Source organism: Serinus canaria, chromosome 3, assembly GCF_022539315.1.
Source record: "Serinus canaria isolate serCan28SL12 chromosome 3, serCan2020, whole genome shotgun sequence".
NCBI lineage: Eukaryota > Metazoa > Chordata > Aves > Passeriformes > Fringillidae > Serinus > Serinus canaria.
In genome coordinates this window covers 29,720,038-29,739,325 of record NC_066316.1, presented here as the reverse complement: position 1 = coordinate 29,739,325, position 19,288 = coordinate 29,720,038, and the positions used below count along the sequence as shown (strand labels likewise).

The 19,288-nt window shown below is 36.2% G+C and overlaps 1 protein-coding gene across 1 annotated transcript in view; it reads right to left on the bottom strand.

Moving 5' to 3' along the window:
• KIF6 (kinesin family member 6) overlaps positions 1–19,288 on the bottom strand; it is a 150,420-nt gene that overhangs the window by 15,065 nt on the left and 116,067 nt on the right. Inside the window, exons 16-17 of the mRNA XM_050972402.1 lie at positions 14,667–14,717; positions 537–618 (exon numbers count right to left, since the gene is read on the bottom strand). Coding sequence (XP_050828359.1) covers positions 537–618; positions 14,667–14,717 — 133 coding nt within the window. The remainder of the gene's footprint in view (positions 1–536; positions 619–14,666; positions 14,718–19,288) is intronic.

The following is a 19,288-nucleotide window of genomic DNA, read 5'->3' as shown; positions in this document are numbered from 1 at the left end:
TAGATTTACCAGGAGTAGGAAAGAGCCAGAAGTTTCCTCAGAGATTGTGAATAACAACTGTTAGCAAAATACTTCATACTGATGTCCTTGTATCTATTTTTTTTAATCCTCTTGGCAAGGATTGGTTAACCCATGTGTAATCTGCATATTATTTAGACTTAGTGAATCCTGTATAAGCTAAAGGTTTTCTTTAGGTCAAGAAATGCAGGACTTTTCTGAATCATCCAAAAGGCTCACAATATATTTGGATTCAAACAAGTCGCAAACACTAATCCTCAGGGAGGACATTAAGCTGTTTTATTTATTTTTAACCTTTATCTCAAGCATAAATTTCTCACTCTCATCGACTGGCATCTGACAGACAAACCAACAGCATATACAGAAATTTAGAACTATTAGTGAACCACAAAGCTGATATTTTTAAAATGTCAGAGAAAACCCTGAGGGTAGCTGCATGTGCAGAATTGTAATTGGAATATACTATCAGTATAATTTATTTTCTGAAGGATGGTAGAAATCTGAGGCAGAAGTAGTACCTTTTTTTTTCTTCTTCAATTTGCATTCGAAGATTCTCTTCTACTGGATCAAACGTTAGTTCTTCAGAAGGATTTGAAACAGCTATAGGGTAAATGATCAGATTTAAGCAATGACTATATGGTGTCCAAAGAAGCAACTTCTGATTAGAATAAAAACTAGCTTTTGAGAGGCAGTTAATGAAATTGGGGTGATTAACCACTTCTCTCTTCTGGAAATGCTTCTTCAAATTCCCTATTTAGGCCTTAGTAGAGGACATAGTCATTAACTAGTAATTTGAATCAACTTGCTTACAATTGGGTTTTTTCATCATTGAAGATTGGAACAATAATTTTAGATATAAATAAAAGCAAGTCAAACATTCATATTTGGCATGAAACGTTATCAAATGTGTTCAACCACTTTTTGTAATGGTTTTGGCAACAAAAACAAGACCAAAAGCTGTTGCAAAAAGAAGAGACAGCAGTAGCTGCTTTGGAAAGCAATAAATTAGTATAAATAAGGAAAATATCCTGAAACTATTTCAGGATAAAAATTTCAAGGTAAAGGATAACTAAGGAAATGCCTTAAGAGTAGCATAAGTTAGCAGCTTATGATTTCCCTATCCTGTAACAGAGGTAGTTAACATGCAATACACAATATGCTTATTCTGAGAGATTGTGAAACAGTCTTTCCATCATGGTTTATATGTTCAGTAGTGAAAGGAAATGTAAAGTTACCTACTAATGTTACAACAGTTTCTGTTTCTGGGGTGAATGAGAAGAGTTTTACGTTCCCAAGAAAATATATGTGACCCTTTTAACTCAAGAAAAATTAGAAAAACCAAAAGATTTGCTGTACAATACATGCAAGTTTCCACCCCAACTCTTATTTCTGCCAAGAAAATAAATCCTCTCAGTCTGTCACAAGGCCTGAGGAGTGCACCCTCTCTTCAAGGAGAGGAATTCTGTCTGGAACAGGAGGGCAGCAGTGACCCCTCTCTGCCTGTCAGCACACCAGCTGAAACCATTAATCTTTTGTAGTAGCACCCTATAGCTTGATGTTGAAAAGCATTTTATTTCATTACTTGGCTAAAGCATGTTAATACAGACAGTCAAGGTGGACAAAGCCCATGCACAAGTCTCATTTCATACATTGAAAGGCCTTGCTGTGTGTGATTACAAAGAAGGATAGGGTGAATACATTTGTGGTAGGGAGAGTACCCTTAAAAGGTAAAAATATAAACTGCTTGAAATGTTAAAGTGAGCAAACAAGACAGGAGGCGGAGGAGATGATACAACAGTGACATTGTAAAAGTTATACCTGAACGTAACAGATAACAAAAAGGTCATCATAACTGTGCCAGAGCCTTTAAGGAAAGGAGCAAACCTTTCCATGATTACAAGGGACGAGGATTTTCTGATTTCTCACATATCATCCCCAAGAGAAGGCCTAATGTGGGAAAGAACAGCTACAGATGGAACTGGTGGGGAGACACTCATTGCAGAGCTCCTGAGGCTTCATGCTTTTCTGAACTTCATGAATACACAGCAGCCAGGCTTGAGGGAAATGTGCTCTTGTGGAACAAACTGAAATGATTTAGGGAGTTACTGGCTCTCAAGTGAGCCATACTCACAGACCATGTGAGAATCCTTTTAATGTTTCCATGAATATTCCAGCCAGACCTAGTGTGAGCCAATATCAGGTTAAAGGGGACTCTCCTGAGCATGCTGAAGTACATTTGTCCTATTTGCACAATCTGTGTCTGTGTCTGAATTCAGGAGGCAGCAGGTCTATTATTCCCTAATAATGAAGGGAAATAACATAGGGTGGAAGAGTAACATCTTAAAATCTTAATGCTGTTTCTGAAGTGATGACTTCCCTACATGAAAACATTACCAAATTCTGCTAGTCATTACAGAGTGATACAAGCCAGAGTATAGCTTTCCTTCCTTGGTTTATTAGGACATCTAGTACTTGGAAAAATATTTTTGTATTAGCTCTGAAAGGTCAGCCAAACTTAGGCAAAATTTTGTCACTTGTATATAAAAACAGCAAAATAATGGTTTTCTTTCTGCTGATTACATGCTGCAGATGGGATTATTTAGTTGCACATTACCTTCAGAGATAATAATAAAACCTTTTGTATGAGATGAAAACCTTTATCATAAACAGGGTGCAGCATCCTCACCCACGAATACAAGTCTGCCCATTATCCCTGGCTGGTGATGAAAGGCAGAAGCACAGCTGTAGACAAGGTGAGCAGCAGAGTTTTGTGAATGGAAAGAGATGAGTATACTGCAGGCTGGTGTGGCCCACAGTAGCAGAAATAACACCAGAAAAATGGATAAAACTTACATAACCCTATGCACATCACTGACCTTGGGTCACAAAAGCAGAAGAGATCTGATCACAGTGTCAGGTGAAGTCTAGTAGAAAGTCAAGTCCAGGGCATGCCTGCCAGGGCACTGCTTTGTAAATTCTCCAGTGTCTTTTCCCAAGCTGTTACAATGTCCATTTTAGTTTCTCGTCATGTTTGCTCATTGCAGCAATATGTTGGTGAACTGAATAACATTGTGCTCTAAAGACTACACCTTTAGAATATACCTACTGTAATATATACAAAGGATCATGGCTCTTCCCTGATGTTTCAAGCAAAAAGACTTCTAAATTCTGGTGGACGGTATTTCAACACTTATGTTTCCTCCTACTTCTGCCTTCTCCTCATTCCCTGTTACTTCTATTCTCCCTTCTCCTCCTCTTTACCTTTCCTGAGAAATCCCTGCAGTGGCCTCTTTCTGCCCCATGGCTTCTGCTGCCTCACACCCCTCTGCTCTTACCACTCCAGGCAATTTCAGCTACAGCTGCAGAAAGAAAGCTAAGGCAGAGGTTACTGGCTCACTGTGTCTCATATCGAATGTTAGCATTCTTCAGTACATAGGCTCAGTCATTTTAAAATAATGTTAGAGGGACACTGAATGAATGTACTGTAAAACAGAAAAAGCATACTATTTGCTCACAAATTCAATTTAGACACCTAATAAAAATTTTCTTTTGGCTATAAACTCTTTAGCGCTTTTTTCCTGTAAAAAGTTTATTGTATTTTCTGTTTTGCATGCAGAAACAGAAAATATATATTAACCACACATATATCAAGTACATGGAGATTATGAAACACTGAAAAATCATGACATCAGCTTTGCCCACATACATGAAAAAATTTGCAATACATTAAAAGATGTAGTAGAAGTGCTATGGCTAAAATATTAACTATCAGATATAACTTCTGCAACTGCACAGAACACAAAGTGGCATCTGTTTTGTTCAGTCAGGATTGACTTTTAATTCATTGATTGAAAGTTTGTCATATGAAACTCAGCTGTACAGTTTAGCTCTATGCTTTTAGTGCATCAGCTGAGATGATTTCATTCAGTTGGAGTGTAATATCACATGCACTTTTTATGCCCCACTGACTTCTCCTGGGCAACGAATGCAGTTGCTGCAATTTAATCCTGGATAATGCAGCCCCAGGTTTCAGGGGTGCAGGGAGGTATGACATGCATGCTTAGGAAAACATTGGCTCTGTGTACACTAGGGGCTTCTGTTGGCATCCAGTTCTGTACAACAGAACAATTTTGGCAGCAGTCAGCAACGTACTGATAAGGAGTATAAGTTTCTTTACCTTAACATAACTGCACATAGAGCTGAGTGGCAAAAAATATGAATCCTAAGTCATGAAGCCTTTTTTAAGAATATTGAGTCCTAAGATGTAAAGAAGAGACTGACAGTGCTACACTGGGTAGGGAAATAGCTGGCAAATTTGATGCTTACTTTAAGGCTAACTGGTTTTGCTTCATCCATTTTTGCTTCATCTTCAACCCATTTGGTGAAGTGAGCACAGGATACAACTGATACCAGCTGCTGATACCATAGAGATGAAGGTGAGCTCTGCATGAGGTGACAGCTCATTTGATCAGTTTGTAATTTTTGGTGCTTTTTTTCCCATAAACAAGACTGTAAGAGGCATTTTAAGATATAATTATTTTATTCTAATGAAATGGCCAATTTTGGAGTATAGGAAGTAGTAAATTTTACAGCACTTTCCACGTGATCAAATCACACAGTACCAAAGAGAAATTGTAGCACCTGCTAACTGGATCACTATTTCAAAGCCATGTGGAAAGCATGGATGAAACACACTATTTCTAGTGATACCAGGTGTTATTACCATAGTTTACTGCAAACTGGCAACAACCTGAAATACTCTGTCAGATTCTTGTCTACAGTCAGAAAATTTTGCAAGAAACTCTCTGTGACCCTGAACTTTATACTCTCTGGGGTGCTCATATATTTCTCAACCTGAGTGTATCCTGGAAGTCAAACTCCTAGGGATTTATTGTCTTGTGCCTCAAATAACATTGTGCCTTGCCCTCCAGCTGTTTTTTGCAGTCAAATATTTTCTTTTTTTTTTTTTTTCACTGATAATCTTGTGTTTATCTGCTTAGATTTATAGTCACTTGAAGTAGCCAAATTTAGAATTGACTTTAGTGTCCCATTAATATATTTACTGCATTATTTATCAGCTTTGCAGCATTTGGCAAACTCAAGCATTAGTGCTTTCAAAATGGAACAGATGTTGTAAGTTGATTTTTTTTTTTTTTTAAAGGAATACCAGTCTATCATTATTCAGGATCATCTTACAAGTAATTCTCCTCCTTTTCTTTATATTTCCCCAGGGCCATGTCAGCCCATGTTTGTCACTGGGCACCATGTGTGTACCTTATACAAAAGCAAAGATGAGTAGGCACAAGGTAATTCAGGAGAAGGTGAAAATATCCTAATGTTTGAAGGAGTTTATATTGTGGGTTTACAGCAATTTACTTAACCCTAATGTAATATGGTTAAATTTTTAAAATTTTCAGCCACTTTTTCATAGAATACTCTGAAACATACTGTCCTATTTTCAGCATTTTAAAAGTTAATGGATGTGCAGGGGATTAAGGATGTGTATTTTGTTGGTTTTGATTTTGATCACTGAATTCAATTAAAAGGGTCCATTGGTATACTGCTTTTTTTTTGTTTGTTTTGTTTGGGTTTTTTTGGTAACATTGCATTGCTTATAGTTTTACTGGATTAACACTGGCTCAAACTAACTTCCAATGTACACCTGGCAAGCAGAGATATTTTTCCAACCTCAGTGAGCTTTTTTTCCTAAATACAGAGTCACACTTTAATTCCCTCAAGGTTCTTCTTTGAAACTAGTAACCTATATTTTTCTTCTTGAAAATACATGGCATACTAAACAGGAGGTGTTACCTTCATGTCAGCTGCACTTAAGCCATGCAAGCTTCTGAAACCACCACAGCTAAAAATTCCCTGTTGCTTTCCAAATACACAATTAAAATAAAATGGGGGAAAAACCCAAATAACAAAGCAGCTTCAAGTTTAATATGTTCCATACATGCCAGTTAATCTAGTGAAGAAATAACATAGCTGAGTCTTAGCCAGGAACCCTCTACAAACTCAGATTCTTGCCTAAACTTAATAAATACTTTTTACCACTTGATTACATGTGATTCCTCTTGCATCATTTATCTTGCTCATAATATTAGATAAAATCATACCTGATATGTTTGAATGATCTTTCTCTGCCTCCCACTAGGGGTGTGATTTGTCATCCATAAGCTTTGAAGTTTTGTAAAGATTAATTTCTACAAAATCCAAGAGCTTAATGGAAAACAAAAAAAAATCTCTTTTCTAAGCTTTGTCATGAGACATTAGGAATACCCCACCACCAATATGCAGACTGCAGTTCAATAAGCAGCACAACTTTTGTAAAGTAATGCCTAGTCAAGAGAAGGATTTGACTGGGAATAATATGGCACAACTTTCCTAAGAATAAGACACACCTAAAGGTGCTAAAGGTGCAGACACAGTGAGTGTCACAGATTACTGGGCACGAACAACATACACAGGCATGGGCAGCAAAGTGTGTCACAGATCACATTTAGGATGCAAGGCCCATAGCAACTGTGGGATTAATTCAATAGGCCCAGTGTTTTCTAAAAATAAAGGGGTGTTTTACCTGCATTCTGCATCAAACTGTCTGTAGACATAGAACTTTACTGTGGTTGTCCATACAAATGCTTGTGAAAATGCACAGAAGCATTTATTCTAGACTGTACACTAAATTTATAGCAATGTCATTTGAAAGAATATTAAGGACAAATAAGCATACAGGCTTATCCTTAACTGCTTCTGTTTCAGCTGTGTATAGGTATAGATGGGCCATGAAACTGATGTTTAACTTCAAATTAGACAATAAATGAGGTTTTGAACTTGATTCAAGACAAACAAATGTATATGGCTGTACAAGTCTGAACAACTTTGATCTTTCTGCTACTTTCATCTGCAAGAGAGTAGAGGAGATGGAAAACGCAAAGGAAAGACATCATTATTGGTGAAATCAATATATTATCAGCATGAGGTTGCACTATAAATTATTTAGTTTAACTCTTGGCTCAAATAAAACAAAAGATGTCAGGCTGAAGCTCCTCTATCGTGGATCTGATTTTTTTTTCTATCCAAATAGCAAAGAGATGTGCTAAGACCCCACCTCAATTAAGAGTAGAATAAAGACAAAAGTACTACAGAAAGTTTAGTTTTCACTCTCCCACATGGCTACTCCATGGGTCCTCTAAAACAGTTACCTAAATGCTTTTTTAGATGTTGGTATGATGTATGAATTTTCTAGAAAATTTCTGAAACTACGACTATAGGATTTAATGTCACCAGGAATGTCATTCTTTAAGAATAATTTTGATTTTGTTCAGTATTCTGGCATATGTATTAGATTAGGGCCATGTCCAACTTGGGCAGATGTAGGAACCAGGTTATGGTTTTGGGACCCCCTATCCCTACTGGCCACACTCCTATCCCACATGGAGTGCCACGCTTTTGCTGGTTCTCCCATGCACATACCTGCTGGCTGCAGAACAGCTGGGATGTCTGTGCTGTGCTACCAGCTCAAGAAAGAACAAGAAATACAGAGGTATTTAGGGAGTTCTCATAGCTCAGTTCTTTCCTATGACCTGTGAAGGAAAGGACACTGGGCTTGAAGTTCTGGTAGCTGTTGGCTGAATTACAATGTAGTGTGTACTGAGAAGAGACAATCTTGACATATCCAGAAGAAATTACAACTTAACCACAAGATTCTTATCTGGAGAAGTTATATCCAACCTCTGCACATTTGTGGGATATTATTAGCTACTTGTTCCACGTAATTATTTATTTTGATCTCAAATATGCAAACATTTTCAGCAAAGAAGAAATGAATTAATTTCCTTTAGCTATTTCAGCCAAAAATAAATGGCAGAAGTTTTTTACCAGACCTGCATGTTGTTCTGCAATGCTGGATATCACATTTGCCATGCTATTTAATTGTTCACCCCTTGTCCCATCCTCTACATAATCAGCTAGATAGAAATTTCTACTCTAGGTCTGACCTTGAAAACCTCACAGAAATACAGATGTAAAAGAACTCTTGTTGTTTACAGTTCATTAGGTTACAGAAATTTTTATTACAGAGAGCTTTCATGGAGGAACCCTTGACTGAAACAGGACTCGTCAAGCTGCCCAACACAACTACTGGACATGGCCAGAAGAAAGAAGCCTACAGCATTTAAAACTCTATCATTCTCAGTTAAAATTTTTACCAGCTTTTTAGAGCCAAAAGAGAGATGTACTCAAAGATATGCTGAAGATAAGCAAACAAGCTTAGGCCTAGAATCTGTAGTCTTTGTGCATAGAACCAGATTTATTTTTTGCTCACTCTCCCTCAAGTCCTGTTTTAGAATCATTGAATCATTCTGGTTGGAAGGGACCTTGGAACCCTGTGTACTTCAAACTGCTGAAGGTTCAGTGAAAACTGAACCAGATTATGTCCAGACATCTTGTGAAAACTCCATGAACAGAGATCCTGCCAACCCCTTTGAAGACTTTTTCAATGTGTAACTACCCCCACAGCATCTTAATATCTTATCTTAATAGACCAAATTAGAGAATTGAAACCTTCATCTTCAGATTCTGTCTTGTTAGACACCAGAAGGAGTTTCTAAATAATAATACAACTCTCACTGATCTTTTCATTATTTCAGAAGAAATACTTACTACAAGAAAGCTTACAGAGACTGCAAACTGTTCCAACAACAGTTAAATGCCAAAGTTAATGTCAAAAAGCTGAGTACTGGGTAGCTGTGCTACAAGTTCATGACTCCTAATAAAAATATCTCTTGATCCAAAAATGTCTCTGCTCTTTTCTGAGGTCTATTCACTGGATTTGAGTGGGTCACATTGGAAGTTTAATAGGAACACACAAGTAATCTCAGAATTTTCTCTGACAGTTCAGGAGCACATATTTTCAAAGACTTCCAGTAATTAGCAGTATTCTCTTTCTTGAAGACAAACTGAAAGAGAATTTAACTGAAAGTTAAATTCTAGATGCCTGCCTCTAGAATTTAACCTTGGACATAGTAAATCCTGCTAAATAAAAAAGTAATAGAAAAAAATACAGCAAAAAATAAAACTACGTAACACTCTAGAAGGACTGGAGAGAAACCTGTGGAAAGAAAAGTCTGTGTGAGATTGAGGCTTGAAGAGACAGGTGGAAGAAGTGTCTTCTTATTAGAACATACTCCTACAGCTTTAAACTTAGTTCCTATGTAATACTGGGAAAACCCCAAAACACATTACCTAAGAAGGAACCTGAAGTGCTGTGGCAAGGCCGTCATTGCAGCTTGTTTAGTTGCTGCTTTGAATCCATGGCTTTTTTCCTGATTTTGATCATCTTTACAGAAGAACTTGGTAGATACAAAAATAAAAAAAACTCTTCAAGAGCTCATAGTTTCAGCCATAAACTATGCTGACTTGAAGCACAAAATAGTACGTAAACCAAGAGAATAAGTTTGTTGCATTGTGTAGCTTCACAGTTACCAAAGAATATAGTCTAACAACTTTCAATGTCCAAACAACTGCTTATATATATATTTCCAAAAAATAACTTTCCCTAACTGTTGCAAGCATTTGATTAAAAAATACTTTGGTAAATATTTCTAAAAGTACCTAATAAATTTCAATAATTGTAAAAGCAAATTAAAAAGCACCTGTACCTTTGACAGAGTAAAACTTGTTAATAAAGGCAAAGAGGTACTGGTTTTGAATTTTCATCCAGTTGTGCTATTGGTATCTTTATCTTAGCAACAATGAAAAATAAATGTCCCTCTTAGCAAGGACAATCTTACCTGCTTTCTGTCACTCAGAATTCCTATTTCCTTTGAAATAGACTAAAGAAATTAAACTCATCCCTAAAGAAAATGGCCTTAATGCCACTAGAGGTCACCCTAGGAATAAAAATCAGTGTGCTGCATGCACAAGAACTTGCACAAAACCACCACTGCTGTTTGACATTTCAAGGGCAAACACACAGAAGAACATAACACACAGAAAGATTGTGAATATCAAAATTGTGTATTCCTAAGAGAAATCTTTCCATTATTCTGATGATATTGTAATCTGACTACACTGCTCTCTAGCATATTTTAGCCCTTGGATGCCTGGTAATACTGAGGACATTGCCTTATCTCTTAAAAAAACAACAAAAACAACCAAACAACCAAACAACAAAAACCCAAACAAAAAAACCTCCAAAATCAAAAAAACCAACCAAGCAAAAAAACAAAACACCACCTCCTTGAAATTATGGACTTCAGATTACTTCTCTAAAGTGCTTTATTTAGCCCATACATAAGATATCATTTTTCATCACCAAGAATGATCTTAAAACAGACCATCTATTATTCTCCATGGACTATGCTGGATTTGTGTGGGAAAACACAAACTGCCAGTTTCCTCAGCTCCTGTCATTTTCTGATTGAAAACACTTGTGTCTCTTCATTTCATGGCATTAGTACAGATCAAGACTCTTCTGCTTCATATGAAAAAAGTTAAATGTCATCTCAGTTACAAGATGCAAAGTAGTGAAAGAAACCAAGCTCATTTTATTTAAATGTGGATTTATTTAAAGAACTTTGATGCAAGCCAGCAGTTTGGAAGTTCTATGTGCTTTCCATTCACACAGATCATAGGAGATGAGTTCAAGACAGCCATAATTATTAGACTAATTAATGTTATATATGTCTAGAAGAGGCTGCAGTGGTTGCAGAGAGGACTAACATACACTTCCTGAACATGTCTTATATCCAGAGCAGGTACAAACCATGGTGGACCAGCATTTCTAGTGGCATGAGCCACATTGGAATGGTTCAATGACAGGTTGGATAGAACTTTGAGCAACCTAATATAGTGAAAAATGTCCGTCCCCATGGCTGGAGGATTAAACCTCCTTTCCAAGCCAAATCATTCTGTGATTCTGGGATCTGACACTGGACAGCTAGAAGCAGCAGTTCCCCTTTGTAACTTTTCTGACATGTAGAATTTTGTCAGGCAACATATTTGTGTCTTGATGTTGGATATATGGTAGTGGCAGCATCAAAACACTGAGGAATCATTGCTTGAAATCCTCTCCAAGACTGGCTGGAATACTCCTGCAGGAGCACCCTGATGCATGCATTATACAGCACTGTCTGTCTTCTGTGCTGATATTGTTCAATCACTTCTAGACAAGGAAAGGTGAGTAAGCAGAATGAAACGTGCTATAAAGAAACACACAGCAAGGAATGAAAAAGGGCATAGACTGATACTAACATATTTAGAACAGGCATCTAGCTTTGAAAATGTAGGAAAAGATGGTACAGATAAAGATGTAAAGGGAAGAAAGATAAGCAGGAATTTCCCTATATTTGCTTAAAACCAAATATGTGTTACAAATCCAAATATAAAAATAACATGCCAAAATCTTTGCTCACAGGCATTTGCCACACCAAATCAAATGCTGGTATGAATTTTCAGGGACTGAAACATATCTGTTGTTTCTGACTCACCTCATCATTTTATTTTTTATGAGGAAGTTTTTCAAGGGAATTTTGCTTAAAAAAGAACTTGGGAGCAGCTCTTTGAATAACATGAGAAATATAGAATCTTATTTCTAAAATTCAAGTTACAAAACCTGGAAAAACAAGTGGGTTTTTTATTTGGATTGGCTGAAGTTTTCTAATAAAATATTGATAAAACTGTGCCTTAATGCTGAAATCTGTACAAGGGATGCAAATTCCTTACAAAGACCCATATGTACCCTTTTTTGTTTTTTCATTTCAAGTAGCTTTACAAGGACAACAGATCTGGACAGTAATTTGCTCCTAACAAACCTCCTCAGAAGGAAAAATGTTTTGCCATCAGGATCTGAATTTTACAAAAATACTACTTTAAAGCATCATAAGATAATGCTTCACTAGAATTAAATAAAACATCAATTTTTCTTCTAAAACACTGTAAACCCCGGGGAAAGCTTTTCTTTCCTTTCTTTTCTCCCATCTTTTCCACCCTAAAGCATGTTTGTGACCCAGTGTTTTTGCTGTCAATACACAGGCAGTGTGCATATTATTTAATTTTAAATAATCCTGAAGTGCAGTTAGGAATGCAAAATGAATTTTAAATCCTGCATAAAAATGCAGTTAAGTGTGTTACTCTGAAAGATTTTTATAAAGATAAATATCTAAAATAATTCATTTACATAATAAGGTAATTTTTGCAGTTAATGAAGATGAAAGGCACACTGAGATGAATCCTTACAAATTTACATAAAGTATTCAATGTTTCTGGAAGTGTACTGACAAACTTTGAACATCCCTTGTCTCTGATGATACCTCCCATCTATTTGTGTCCTGTTTTAACTCCCAGTATATGGTGTTTTAAAAGAGATAGCTAAGAGCAATGGGCTGAGTAGTGGTGTTTTCCTCCAAAAAGAAATCCACATCTTAAGCACAGCCATAAGGGAAACAGATCTACACTCTTTCAAATCAGACTAGAATAATTTCTTGAAGAGTTTTAACCATAAAATGCTTTAAGTTAATGGGAAGAAAAAAAAGGCAGCTGGAAGATGTTAACTTAACTTGGTTTCTAGTTGAAACAATGGTGTGTTTTATTTCATGTTGGGATTTCAACAGACCATGAATTAGACTTTTGACCACACAGTTTTCATTTAAGAATATCTTGATGACATTCTGATCATCAAGAAGTTCCTGGGAGACTTGGCACCTGTTACTCTTTGAAAAGAACATTCAACCAGAAAGGCAGGCAGGCAAATAATACTCCCCAACTCATAGAATAAGTATTAAGGTTAAATGTCCAGAGTAGTTCAAATAATAATGTAAATATTGGAAAATACTTTGTCCATTCCAGACTTAGTGAGAATAAGCAGACAGCAATGCTCAAAACAAAAGGCAAAACCACACAGGTTGCCTGCTATGAGGAGAATTACTAATAAAATGTTCACACTATGAATGTATAGCTGGTAAAGTCACTACTATGGCATTTCTTAAGGACATGAAAAATAATACCTACCTATATTATGAAAAACAGCTTAGTAATTGAAAAAAGCATTTGAAACACAATTTTTCTATGTAATAAAAAAAGTCAGTGTACAAGACCAGATATTATCATTCAGATTGAAACACACATTCAGAATATATTAGTTCATTTTTCAAAACATTGAATAAGGAATTCTCATAAACAGCACTGCTATGATTTATCTTGTTGTAACTTGTAAGAGTGTTAAAAAAATTACTAAATAGATGATATTCAAACCTGAAGTGAATTAAAGAAAAATTCCATGTTATTCTGAAGATAGCACCTTTAAATTGAACTTCAGAGGAGGGAAGGAGAGGGCAGGGAAGGGGAGGGGTTGGACAGGACTCTCAGCAATCATCTAGTCCTCTTCAGGTCTGACCAAAAGTGAAAGCATTTTACTATTTAACCATTAAACTCATATACTTTTTAAATAGTCAGGTATGGGACATTGATCACCTGTCAAGGAAGCCTGTTCTTGGTAAAGTATCTTTTCCTAACATCACATCTGAACCTCCCGTGATGCAGCTTTGAACCTTTCACATGTGTCCTGCCACTGGTTAACAGGAAGAAGTGATCAGCAATTCCTTCCCTTCCCCTTCTCATCCTGATAAAAATCAACTGAGTTTGATTCCTGGGCTTTATTGACAGACAAAATTATTTTTAGTGCTGATTTTCAAATCAAAATAAAAAATTATAAAGATATGAAACAATAACATTATCACAAAAGCATGAGATGCATGGGTAAATTTGAAACAGAAACAGTTATGTTATTCTGAAGTAACTTACTCACCTGACTTTTGGAAAAGATAGTCCCCAAATCTTCTCTCTCTTATTAAGAGATAAATGTTCTCTATGTTATGTATACATAGAAATGCATACATAACATAGAGAAAATTTATCTCATGTATCAGCTGCAATCTGGTCCAAGTTAGCTCCATCTTTTATGTGAAGCAGGTCCATGAAGGTATATTTTGGGATTCTTCTATGGATCTAAATGAGGGGGGATCTAAACTAATTGCCCCAGTGGTTTTCTGTCAAATTTTGGCTGAGGTTTACTGTCCTCAAAGTGGAATTCTCTTATGAACACTCCTAGGCCATTTCAGTACAAAGTCAGTGAAGTCAGCTTAAAGCATCTTAAACAAAATTTGGATGACTTTACACTTTTGTGAACAACTTACACAGACAATTTTAGCTGTACAGCTGTGTCAACAGAAACTGCAAGAATAACTTCTCAATTTCAATAACTAGATGTGAGAGAAATGAACCGTATATGCCTTCAGTCCCCCTTGGAATGAGAAAAATTAAAAAGAATGTTAGATTGTGGCAACATGGCTACTAGCTCAGCCTCAGGACAAATCAGTATCTGTTAATGGGAATTCAGATTAGACTAAATTGAAATCAAACTCCCAAATCTGTAAGAATTGTGTATCATTTTTCTCACCACACATAAAATTAGACTCCTTTTGAGTCAAAATTCAGGCAAAGTTCACATGTTCTTTATGGCATGGGCTATTGTAGAAATACTGTGGCAAAAAGTCAGTCATAGAAAACACAGCCTGTCTCCCAAGCAGATTCAGCCCTGGGAGAGAGCTTGTCCCTGTTGCAGACTATCTGAAATGTAACGCTCTTACCTAGAGCTGCTCTCTGTATCTGCCTCTGGATTATCTTTCCTTTCAGATGGTCTGTAAAAGATATGAAATGCAAATAATTAGAATTCAAAATGTCAAAAATCAATGAAGTCGTTGCATATTTCCAACCATTTAAAACTCCCTGTGCTGCTGGCCAATTTTAGGAGTTTTTTGTGATCCATGGGACAAGTTGATTTCTGAGTTCTGTCTTTTCTCTACTGCAAGTAGATAAGTGGGCACAATGTGACTCTACATATACTGAGATTTAATTGTCCAGTAAGAAAGACTGAAAATTAAGCATTTACTGTCAAGCGCTTTCACAGGATAACAATCTCCTAATGCTAGATACAAACAAAGTCCAAAAGGGACCAGAGGATATATGGAATTCCAAGCATTTGTTCAAACAGACTTAAAGGTGCTCACGAGATAGTAGGTCACTAGTGCACACCTTTGCCAGTGAAAAACTAATTCCCCACAACCCATTTTTTCTTGTCTGTCATGTTCAGTTTCAAATACCCCATGTACCAGAGCTTCTGCAAGTTCTACTACTGTCCAGGTTCTGGCTGGGGTTAACTTTTTCAGTAGCTGAGAGGGGATCATGAGGTTATTCTGTACTACCTCACATCATTGCTGGGGGCAGTGGAAAGGGACACTCTTCTCAGAAGGGTCAAGAAAACAGGGAGAAGGAGCCATCCTATATTGTCTAATATTAAGGAGGTTTTCTGTGTGAATTTTTTCTTTTTCTATACCCTCTGTCATTAACACTGTTGCTATTCATTTTATTGTCTCATTGCTATGAGACAATAAAACAAATTGGAAATTATTTTCCAATAAATTGTTTTCATCTCAACCTGTGATCTCTGCCTTTCTTACCTCTTATAATTCTCTCCATACCACCACAGCTGGGAAGGGGAGGGGAGAATGGGGCAGTGAGAGACAGCACTGTGTGGTTTGGAGAGTCTTGGTGGGGGCACTGAGTTGGGCAGTAATATTGCTAAATCACAGCAACTACTCAACAGGACTCACTGTGTAGATGTCACTGGTTTTCAATCAAAAATTAACCAATTCCATTATCTCAACATTCCTAGTTAGACTCCCATGCCCCATAGAATTCATTTTTTATCCTTCTTTTATCAATTTCGTACCTGATCTATGACAATGGGCCAATTTCCTGATTATTCCAAACAGTAATTAGATTACCACATGGGAAGTCATTATTCAAAGGCATTAATGAAACTAATAAAGGAATAACATAACCTTAAATATAGAATTTCAGCAGTAAATGTATTCTGAAAGGGTATGGGATTATGTATCTCAACTTTTCAAATTAAAACAATTTCTAAGTAGAGGTTTGTTCATAATATTTACTAAGCTGTAAATCTGGATACCAGAGAAAGAAAAAAATCCATGCTAGATTCACTTTTTTTTCCCCCAGACCTGTGATTATCTATATTATATTAGAGTGCATTTTGAATTAAAAATATCATTTTGCTTACAATTGAAGTCTTACAGAGTAAGCTAATGAGAGGCAAATTAAGTCATTAAAAGTTGGCAAATGCTTAACCAGAGAATATAAATAAACACTTAAATTCACAGGTCACAAGAATTAGATTGTTCTGTGAGCACAAAAGGACCACAACAAATTGAATTTCTTTGGAAATTATGAGAATAGTTGTTAAGCATTTAGTAGTATTGCAGGAAATGTGTTATTTGAAATACATTGCAGTATAACAGTCAAGTTTTGTTGTTTTGAATGTCTATAGAAAACAAACAAAAGAAAACACTCCACCTACTCTTCAACTATAAAATAAACATAGATTTTTATTTTTATGCAGGGGAAGTTTTATTCTTTTAAAATTATTTCTAATTGAACAAATGACTTTTTCTTTAATTAAAGTTACCTGTAAAATTACGAAAATATAATCTGTAAAATTAGGAAAAGCTGTCAGCTACTCAGAAACAGGTTAAGTGAAGTAGCCAACTTCATTCAACCCTGCTATAAAAACAAATAAATCCTCCATCTCAGCTGTACTAACACTCAACCAAAAAACCACATTCAGTTAAATAAGCTGATTTCTTTAATTATAGAAAAAACACCCTTGATAACTAATTTTTACTGATAAAAATCCAGTAGAATGATCAACATTCTTGCTATTTGTGCTTTGAAAGCTCTATAAAGCAACTCAATTGATTTCAATACTCAATGAAACGTGATTAAACATGCTACTTTTTCCTCAAATTGTTTTTTGCTATTCTGACTATTTAGATCCTTGTATTCTGTGGCACTGTTTCACACAGCGTGATGTTACTCACTCAATATTGAGCCATGAGACAGCCATGAAACAATTTGTAGTAATCTTGAAACTCATTTCAATGGATTACCATTAACAGAGGTGCCTCAGAAACAATCTATACATTTATCTTTGTGTAAGGAACCAGAAACTCTCCTAAGCACTGTGAGCTGCAAAAGGCAACTGCCACTGTCATTTGAAAAAAATGGTTCCAGTAGGGACAACAGGCTTTAATCAAGAGCCACCTGAAAATAAGGGTGACATACAGTTCTTCATTTTGGCAATAAGTGGTGTTATGTCTCCTTCTTCTATGTTGCTAGAAACAGATCATCAGCAATCTAAATGTTTTGAGTTTCAAGTGGCAATGAGGCCAACAGAAAAAAAGGAGGCCAAACAAGTCAATGAGAGTAAGATCAAGCAGATAGACAACAGCTTGCCATCAGTACAAAAATGTGGAAACACAAGAACATTGGGACTGGGTTTTAAATGATCATAGCCAAGAGGCTTGACTTTCAATTACGCAGAGTCTACTCTGAGCACAACTAGGATAGAAACCACAGAGGCTGCAGAAACTCTATTTGTATTGCAAGATTTGTCAGACCATTCAGCAATGTGAAACTCTCCCAAATGTTCTTCTCTCCCTTCACTCTAGCCTTTGTACACTTCTGCTCCATAACATGGGCCATGATGTCGCAAGAAAACTTCTTCTATTCGTCAGCTTTGTGAAAGAATGAGAAGTTTGAATCAGACCACCTGTAACCAGAGAAGAACCAAAGAACACATCTCCACCGACTAGCAAAATAAAACTCCAGCCTTACTATTCTTCTAGCAAAAGAGTTTTCTTTTTCTTCTTTAAATAGAAATAGAAAGGTGACATTTATCCAATTCTCATAGTTCGAAATGCCTTTTCAGGGCAGCAAAAACTGAACTTCATTTCCCAGAAAACGTCCTGAGGAAAAACTGAAATTGTATTATGGGAAAAGTGGGCCAAACACGAGTTCAGATTTGGGGGACGTAGTAGTATCATGAGGCACCTGACTATAATTCCATACCAATACTTTAGCCAGACAGATATGATTTAATCTTTTGATTTGTTTTAATCCAATTTGAAATGTGAAAGTTTGTTTAGATTTCATTTAAAGAAAAAATGTTTTCACTTAGAACCTCTTATTTTTGACAAACCCTTAAGATTTTCTGTACATGTTTTTGATTAAAGTAATCTTGCTTTGTTTTTACTATAAATGCTTGTGGGGGAGAATGAATGTTTCTGACCTGCTCTACTTTTCTGCCTCTGAGAACACCATCGCCCCAGTGCTAGGCTTGAAGTTCATAAGTGACCGAAGTAGGGGATGATTCCAGTACCATTGCAAGCACAAATCTTCCCATATAAACAAAATTAACATTTCAGTCTTAAGTACTGCCAGTTCTACAATCTTCATAAGCACAAATATTATACCCAAAGAAATATGAAGAATCACATTCTCATAAAAAACCCTACCATGTCTTCTGATTCTAAGTGTAAAGTTGTGGAAGAGGTAGTGCTTAAATGTGGTTTGCAAAAATTGAATTTAAGATGTGGAGAACATCGCTCAACATATGGCTAATTATATTCTGAAGTTTCACCAAACAAGAAGCTAAAAATAGGTCTATAGCTGATACTAAATAATTTTTTCCAGCAGAGTCATTCTTCATCTGGAGATAACGGTCCCAATAAAATGTTGACTGCTGCAACTCCACATGTTTTGGCAAGAAAAGTAGTTTTGAGGAATTTAAGAATTCACTCAGCATGCAGCCAGCTGTCATTAAGGCTGTGATAAATCTGTTGGTTTTGGCCTGGGTTTCTGAAGACACATAGGTATGGAAAAGAGATGAGCCAGTAACACAGAACTTCAACTTTGTGACAGGAGAAAAAAATCAAGGAGGGAGATGGAGAGGATAAAATGGAAGAGAGAAATCTAATTAAGAGTGATGTAAAGCAGAGGAAAGTATCCCAATTGGTGACTAAATAGGACAGAATACATAACTTGAATAATATGGCTGTCCTTTTACTTCTTGTTTTTGCATTGTTCCAGACTGTTTCAAGGATCTGAAATTATCTTCCAAAGTATTACAGACAAGGAATGCTTTGACATGAAGCATATGCTTCGGGACAATACAAAAGTGAGTATGTTTCAATTAAAAAAAACCCACTGATTTGAAAAAAAAGGTTTTTTGGTTTTTTTGGGTCCACTTTACAGGTTCTAAAACTTCTCTTATGTTTTATTAGATCCTCAATATAATACTATTATAAGGTTTCAAAGACTGTTAACTCAAGAACTGACAGGCTAAAACCTT